The sequence below is a fragment of the Carassius auratus genome, unplaced genomic scaffold (assembly GCF_003368295.1).
Source record: "Carassius auratus strain Wakin unplaced genomic scaffold, ASM336829v1 scaf_tig00030164, whole genome shotgun sequence".
NCBI lineage: Eukaryota > Metazoa > Chordata > Actinopteri > Cypriniformes > Cyprinidae > Carassius > Carassius auratus.
The window spans coordinates 1-8,962 of record NW_020525830.1 but is presented as its reverse complement, the minus strand read 5'-3'; the positions used below and the strand labels follow the sequence as shown (position 1 = coordinate 8,962).

General features: G+C 36.8%; 1 protein-coding gene across 1 annotated transcript; it reads left to right on the top strand.

Annotated features, from left to right (window-relative positions):
* The first annotated feature begins 1,355 nt into the window (after positions 1-1,355).
* On the top strand, positions 1,356-5,131 carry LOC113080037 (E3 ubiquitin-protein ligase rnf146-like). Its single transcript, XM_026252289.1, has 2 exons — positions 1,356-1,568; positions 3,170-5,131. The coding sequence occupies exon 2, from the start codon at positions 3,171-3,173 to the stop codon at positions 4,263-4,265; it is 1,095 nt and encodes a 364-aa protein (XP_026108074.1). The 5' UTR covers positions 1,356-1,568; position 3,170; the 3' UTR covers positions 4,266-5,131.
* The last annotated feature ends 3,831 nt before the right edge of the window (positions 5,132-8,962 follow it).

Below are 8,962 nucleotides of genomic sequence, written 5' to 3'. Positions count from 1 at the left end.
AGCAAAGATGCCAACATAATTATCCGATCCCTGGTGCCAGGTGTCAAGTTTTCAATCGCAGTGTAATAGAAAACTACTATCTGATGTGGTCTTAACCTACATTCAACACATAAAAATAGATTCCTTTTCTACTTGAATTAGTTGGTTATGTAGACAGATTTACTGCTGATCCCCAAGGGACAAGCAGTTGTTTCTGTCCTTTATTTCTAACACAATTGTGCCCTCTAGTGACACTGTCTTGAAAATAAAGCATAACCAAAATGTATGCATATGGTCCATACAGGCTCTCAACTCTAGCTCCAAACCTAATCAAACACATCCGAACAAGCAAATCAAGGTCTTCAGGATTACTAGAAAGTTACAATTAGTGAGTTGGATCAAAGTTGGAGCTAAACTGCAGGAATTGGACCACGAGGGCCAGAGTTGAGAAGCCCTGCATGGTCTAGCATCATGTTATATTATATGTCAAACCAGTTGCTATTACAAAAGGAACAGCTTATCCTTTTACAACTAAATGCGTTATTTATATCAATTAAAATTAATAATCTGTTTTTATAAAAGCATTAATAGAGCTAAAAGGATAAGCTCACTTCCAGAATGAAAATTGTCATTTACTCACCTTCCACTTGTTCCAAACATTTATGAGTGTCATTCTTCTGTTGAACACAAAAGATGATATTCTGAAAAACGTGTGATGAAAAATTATTTGTTCTACTATGGAAGTCAATGGTGCCCATCACCTTTTCGGATCCTAAATATTTTTTAACATTCAAAGAAACTTAAACCCCAACATGTTCGTTGGTTCGGAACAAGTTGGGGTAAGTAAATCATGACAGAATTGTCATTCTGGAAGTGAACTTATGCTTAAATAATGTGAGTATATATATATATATATATATATATATATATATATATATATAAATATAAATATAAATATAAATATATATATATATATATATGCCTTAATTAATGATCTGTACAAAGATTAGAAAATAATAATAATTAATCTACTAAGAGTGTGTTGTTAGACAATTGTTAAGAATAAAATGCATAAATAGGGCGATTTCTGACTCTTGTTTGAGCTGATGAACCATGGTTAGCCAGAGTTTTTTTTTTTTTTTTTTTTTTTTTTTTCATTAAAAAAAAAGTAGGCCGACTGTTTTTCTTATCCCCCGAACACTATAATGATGTGAAAATACTCGATATTTACAAAACTTACATGTTAGGTCACAAGATGTAAGATGAACCCTAACGCGTTGATATTAAGATAATGTTTGTCAACTTGAGCACTAAACACGACCGGAGTATCTCATTGTGTCGGAGTCGGAATGTTTTAACGTTCTGCGCAAATTTTGCGCAGAGCGGATGTGCATGAACACATTCAGCGGTCTCATTATCTCTGAGGAGCCGTGAAAACATTGTTGTGTTCATCTGTGTCGAGCGAATTCTAACGTTACCGATCGATTTTAGTCAATAAACGAACAATGAGCAATCATCCGGTGACTAGCAGATGAGCCAAATCTGATTGTCGCTGAGAGAAAGAGGCGAAATTTCCGCTATTTTGTCAGGTGAGTGAACTGAAAGACATTCGGGCAATACGCAGCAAAATCAACAAACATATTAATATTTATTCAAGAATTCCAACTGATGATGTTAATATGTCGTTTCACTTGTTCGTAGTTTATAATTCGATCATTTGGAAGGGTTTAGTGACTGTGTTTTAATGTGAAATAAGGCTGTTTTTGCTGTGTTTTGGTGAGGGGTGTTGTCCTGTCTACAGGCCTCAGTCTGATCGGTCATGATCTGATCTCAACATCAACACATACAAAGCCTCAAAAACCCTTTCATTAATTGTGTGTAATTAGATAATTTATTAATATGATACTTACAAGTGTAAAAGGTAGATTTGTGTAATTCTTGCTTGAGTTGTTGAGGAATTTGGGCCTGTAATTCAATATGAAAACACATTTATCAGTTTAACTGCTCAATGTCACCCAGTTTATTTAGTCTCAATATGTACATGTAACGTTATTAGTAATATATTGTTTTATTTTACTTTTAATTGATTTTCTTTCTTTCTTTCTGACCTTTTTTTGCTTTCGTTGATGTTACATTTTAATTATTTTTATTATTTAATGTTTTAATTATTTAATTATGTTGTTGGTTTAAACCTTTACAAAACTTTAGTGTAATGTTTGTTAAATGTAGCATTATTTATGGCTACTATTTATTTAAATATTTGTAAATGCATAATTTATCAAAAACAAAAATGTTTTATTTATTTATTATTTAATTTATCTTTTTTTTTCAGTCGGTATGATTTCTTTTTGTAAATACATTTAAAATTTTATTGATGGTTAAATATTAATCTTTAATACCAATCTTGAAATTTAGATGTTTCCAACCAGTCAGACAATTTAGTTTAACATTTGTTAGCAAAAATAACCGATTCTTTATGGCTGGTATTCCTATAAATGTTCGCAAAGAAATTTTATATGTTATTATTGTTCTTTATTATCTTGTCTCAGTGTGTTTAACCTTAACTAATATAACATAAAAGTAATGTGATATTCTATTGTATTCTGTACCTGCATCATAAAATGTCCCGTAAATATTTTGGATGTAAAGGATTTGGGTCATGATATATTTAGATAATTTCTGCGTCTGATTTGGGCCGCTTGTATTATGAGTATGCACAGGCTGTCCTATCAAGTCAGATATTTATGTAGGAGTCAGATTTATAGATATGTGATGGTACAAAGATTTTAAGTGTAAATGAAGAGATCAACCTAGTTCTTCCTCTCATTCATTGTGCTGCTGGTCTCACTTTGAATCTGCTTTCAGATATTAACAGCAATTTTTATTTTATGTGTTGAACAAGGCTTTGGTTTTATGTTGACCGATAATACATGAATAGCTCTCTTTCTTGTTGAAGTGGAGATGAGAGACTGGGAAAGCAAGAGCATTAATCATACAGAGCAACAGTGAACAAAGAACTGAAGCAAGCACTGTTTACTCGTGACTTCTGTCGATTTGAGCAATGTAGTTTGGTAAACAGTGCCCCAGTTGTTACATCTGCGTATGCACCGCTGACGTTAGCTTGTGTAGGCAGCACATTTCTCCAAACTTGTTTTTCCTTTAAAATAATTGTATTTTCTTCTCTTCACAGGATGGCTAACTGCGGCGAGGTTAATCTTTCTATGGACTCCCTGACCACTGGCAAGAAGGTAAGTGGGGAGTCTGTGACGGAGGGAAGTCCATCCTCTTCGTCTCCTTCGCTGCCCATTCCGGAGTGTGCAATCTGCCTGCAATCCTGCGTCCATCCTGTACGCCTGCCATGTGGCCATATTTTCTGCTTTCTATGCGTGAAAGGAGCTTCCTGGCACAGCAAACGCTGCGCCCTCTGTAGAGGGGAGGTGCCCGAGGACTTCCTGGAGCGTCCCACTTTGCTCTCGCCCGAAGAGCTGAAGGCTTCGGCGACAGGGGGACGCGGTACAGGAACTGGTGGCCACGCGTGGTACTACGAGGGGCGCAACGGATGGTGGCAGTACGATGAGCGGACTAGCCGAGAGCTAGAGGATGCCTTCAACAAGGGCAAGAAGACCGCCGAGATGCTGATCGCTGGCTTCCTGTATGTGGCCGACTTGGAGAACATGGTGCAGTACAGGAGGAACGAACACGGCCGCAGGCGTAGGATGAAGAGGGATGTGGTGGACATCCCTAAGAAAGGTGTGGCCGGATTAAGACTCGATCCAGATCCCAACCCCAGTCCTGCAGCGGGAACAGCTCCTGCCATTGCTGATTTAAACGCAAGCATTGACGGCGCCACAGCTGAGCGAGAGAGTTCAGCAGATGGAGCGGACACTGGAGTCAGCGGAGGACGTCCTCAAGGCATCTTTGCTTCTGCTCCCGTAAGGCCGCCAACTGTCTTGGGAGGTCACCTGACCAGCCCTGCTTCCTCCAGTGATATTCAGCTTGTACAGGCTCTCTCCCATCTCAATATGAACGCCGCTGAGCAAGAACCAGAAGAGGAAGACGCAGACGACTCGGCCGCTGCGGACCAATCGAGGTACGAATCCGAGTCTGGTACGAGCGAGGATGAAGATGAACAGGCAGGGGACGAAGGTGAAGATGAGCACACAGAAGGCTCCCAGGGTAGGCACAGACTGCATCAGTTGAACAGACCGCCCCCTGGTGGTGGCCCTGCGCATAGCAGCGATCGCTCGGGGTGCCCCGACGGTCAGTGCACTGTTACAAAGGTCTGACCGCAGCACATCTACAGAACTCCTACCCAACTCCCACAACCGCTGGGTATTTCTAACCAATCTCTGGAATGCAAAAAATGAAACAAGAAAACCATTCAAATCACTGAAATATGGTCTTGGATAAGGTTAAAGGCTAGGGACGGATGGTTTTAGTGTAAGAATAGTGCTTGTCTCTTTCAGTCTGTACCAGGGCTGTATTCTTTAATGGATATTAAAGGCAAAACTACAATAAAGATTTGTTTATGATGCCTAGGATACTGTAAATTGGTCAAGCCATTACACTTTCATTTGCATTCTTGTAATAGAAAATAAAAATTCAGCAAAAAAAAATGTAACATTTAAAAATAAAATAAGAGTATAAAATATAAATTTGCACAAGCCTATTTTGAACTTTATGACCATTGATATTTTTATGTTTCCATAACAGGTTTGCACATTTCATCCTAAATTCTCATTACTCTAATGCATTTGTTTTATTAGCTATTAATCTCAATGCTGATTTTCACTCATTTCTTATTACTGTGATACTGAGATTTGTGTAAAAATAGTATTTATTATATTTCATTAATGAGAATTTAGTGGAGAAGTTTGCTTAAGTGTGCACATTGCAAAGAAATCTTGATTTACAATACAGACTTTTAATACAGTATTTTTTCTTCTTCTTTGATTTTGAGGTGAAATTTGACCCAAACATGTTCTTGAACTTCCTGTTTTCCTGTCCTGAGATTTCATTACATTTAGCATGGCTCAACACCATTATGCGGTGGTTATGGAGTCATCACTAATGAAGTTACTTTTCATAAGAATATGCCATATCAGCTTTTACCCTGAGGCGTCTGCAGTGCCATTGCTAAAATAAAAAAAAATGACATCTCTTGGTAGGAAATCCATATACATTGTGTTTTTACTAGTTTTATTGTTTTGATTATCACGATTATGCTGTAGATCAAAATGCCTGACTATATTTCGCAAACAGTATTTTCATGGAAATGTAAAACATTTTGTAATGCACCACCTAGTACAGAGCCTTCTAGATCTTCAACAAGTGGTAAGAACGCTTCAGGTTGTTTTTGGTGAAATGATGAGCATTAGATGCAAAACCAGCATAATTTCAAATGCAAAACCTAACAAGAAAATAATTTATTGTCGTTTTGCCAAGGAATTCCTCTTTAACACGCTCTAGTCATTAGAAAACCTTCAGGCATCTTAAAATTTACTACTTCTAGTGTTTCATGGTGTGAGGTTTAAAACACTTTAATGGCGTGTGTGCGCATTTGTGTTTATTTTAAGCAACTTGTCTTTTATTCTTCGGTCTCATCTTGGTGTGCTTTATCAGTTTCGTGGCTTTGCACGTGTTTCTGTGAATAAGGATGGAGCCCTGGACTATGGCGCTGTGAACTCTGGGAAAGGCGAGTTTTATCAGATATTGCAGTTTGTAGTTGTAAAGTAGTCCTAAGACTGCAGCACACCGAGTGAGCAAGGGGTTTTCAAGCATAGCTGTCCAATTTGAAGTTGAAATTTTAAGGTTATTTTCAGTCCTGCTAATTCTCATTTCAGGTTCTTTGTTGTCAACAAATTAAAATTAAAATAACTTCTTTTTGCTGTATTTTTGTTTTAAATGTGTTGTTTTGTTACCAGGTTTACCTGAGAAATAAAGTGTCGTCTGTTACCTGTCTGAGATCAAACTGTCCTGATGTATATTTCTCAATTAAAGAAGGTTTACTTTAAAGTATATTTATTTTTATTTTTTTATTATTATTATTGTTCCACCTAGTATTATGTATGGTCTTAACATGCTAAAACTATAATTGGCCACTAACGCTCAGTTTTAGAAATCGGCTGCAAAACTGTCAGGACTTCAAAATTGTGTTTCATTACAGAATACAGTTCAAATAACTGATGAAAGGTTCTCACAGACTTTGATTATTTTTTGCAGTGAACCAATAAAAATATTGTGCATACTGACTTCCAGAAACTGCGTAAAGCAAGCTGATTGGATTTGAGATTTGTAAGAAAGTTCTTGCTGTTTTTGTGTGCAATATGCAGATGATACTGAAACTAGTTGGTGGCAATCTACAGTCTGGGTAAGATTTACACAAAGACCTTAGGCTCAAGTTTTATTATTCCAATACTGTGTCTTAAAGTGTAAGATAAACTTACTGATGTGAAAAATATCTTACTTTAAGAGGAAATTGCATAAGTTTACAGCTTAAATGTAATAGTTAAAGGAATAGTTAACTTAAAAATGAAAATGTACTCACCTTCAGGCCATCCAACTGTTTGTTTCTTCATCAGAACAGATTTGGACAAATGTAGCATTGTATAATTTGGTCACGAATGGATCCTGAATGAGAGTCCAAACAGCTGATAAAAGCATCACATGAATGCAAGTAATCCACACCACTCCAGTCCATCAGTTAATGTCTTGTGAAGTCAAAAGCTGTGAATTTTTTTAAAAATACGTAATTAAGAAATTTAAAAATTCTATTCAAAATACCAGTAAATAATCCATAATAACACTTGAAATGGGGAAATAGTCCATTGACACTGATATTTTTGTTAGATGACGACACTCTGTCTGCAATGGATCCATTGGTGAGTAAGCAATGTAATGCTTAAATTTTTCTAAATCTGTTCCAGTGAAGAAACAGACTTATCTGCATTTTGGATAACCTGAGTGTGAGTTAATTTTAAGAAAATATAAATTTAGGGTGAACTATTCCTATAAATTATGTAATGTTTACAATTTTTGATGTCTATATCCTTTAACTTTCACCATTCATTGGTTTGTAAATTGTGAGGACAAGTTTCAGGCCATAAAAGTCCAATTTGAATTTCATTGGGTCTTCAAACTAGTTGTGTAACTTATGCAATAGGACATCGTTTGCAAGACAAAGTATGGATACGTGGGATTGTGCGAAATATAGTGACATAGAATATATCCATGACAGTCTCAGTGAATCATATTATGGTAAGGATTTAGTTCTAGACTTCAGACATTGCGGAGTCCAAGATGCATGAACCTAGGCGTCTCCCAGGACAGACCCCTGCGGCACCCCGGGAAACTTGTTAAACTGTATGCAGTGACCCAAATGGCACAACCTTCCTCTGTCTGCCAGACAGACATCTATCATAGCATCTCTATCCCACCACTACAGGGGGGATGGATTGATGGATCTACAGTAGCATCTTGCTCCTTGAATAGCAAATGGACAGTTTGTATAGATCCTGTTAACCTTCATAGCTTCAACCATACTTGTCAACCTGATATTTCAGGATGTGCTTTGGGCCTTTATGGGCTTACTTTAGGGATTGAAAATGTATTTATTGTGTGTGTGGATGTGGGTGTGTATTTGTTTCTGGCTGATGGTATTTAGCGAACATGTTGGCTCTGTGTCTGAGATGATCTCATTCAGTTATGTCTGTGTAATCATTAATAACTTTCATACGACACCTCAACTATGCTGATGACATCTCAGCTCATTTTCTTGCTGTGCTCTGGTCACGGCGCCGGCAAGTAGCATGGGTCATTCCCCGAGGATCAGATCACAGTCTGCTTTTTAACCAGTCAATCGGCTTTAAAGCACAATATCCAGAACGTATGTACGTTTTTATTATACAGTTAAAAACACTATTTCAGTTGTTTGTTGTACTTTCCATTTCTTTGTAATTATTTGTTTGCTTACCAGCAAGTTCTGAGTAAATAAATTGTTTCACCACCCAATTTTTTGTATATGTATATTAACAGTGTGCATTAGAGTGTATGCTGCTAAAGCGTGTAGCATCTCCAAACAGAATAATAATCTCTGTTTTCAAACAGGTTTCCCGACTGCCATGTTGTAGTGTCAGGGTGGTTTTACTGATTATTGATCTCAATATAAACCTCTAACTTGTTTTGCATTAGCTCATAGGTGGAAGAATCTTTTAATATTTAACCAAATTATAAATATTATTGATTGCTGCTGTAAGGATGTTCTGGTCTCCTGTGCTGATATTCCTCTGGTCTGAGGGACAGTATCAGGTGATCATTTTCTCTCTGACACCAGCGGCAGAGTTCACATTTCCAAGTCTCAGAGTGACTGAGAGTGTGATTTTCTCACCCTCTTGAGTTGCTCTATTCTTCACTGTCTCTTTACGTGTACTCAGGCAGCAGCTTTTACGCTCAGTAGATCTTTAGTCTTATATATAATATTTTGTTAAGTTTAGTGCTAATGTAAACGATTTCATAACTTATGTATATACTGTAAAGGGATAATCTACTAAAAGAAAAATTCTTCCTAACCACTAAGAGTTTCTTTCTTCTCTTGAACACAAAAGAAGATATTTTGAAGAATGTGTGGGTAACCAAACTATAATGAAAAAAATAAAAAAATAAATAAAAGACTGTTTAAGACAATGGAGACCATAAAGTTTATGGTCACCCACTTTCTCAAAGATATCTTATTTTGGTTCAGAAGAAGAAATAAATTATTGCTGGTTTAGAACAACAATTAATAACATTCTCCCCAAAATCACTTACACATAAAATGTGACATATGCTTTATCTGAATCGCCATAGCACAGCTGCCAGTCTAAACCTATCAGATGCTGTCATTCTAACAATCCAGTTGTCAGCACGGATGGCTTTTCAGGATTTGACTATCAGGTCTGTATTATACACAAGACTGAGCTATATCTGATGTGTGGACAGTCCTTTG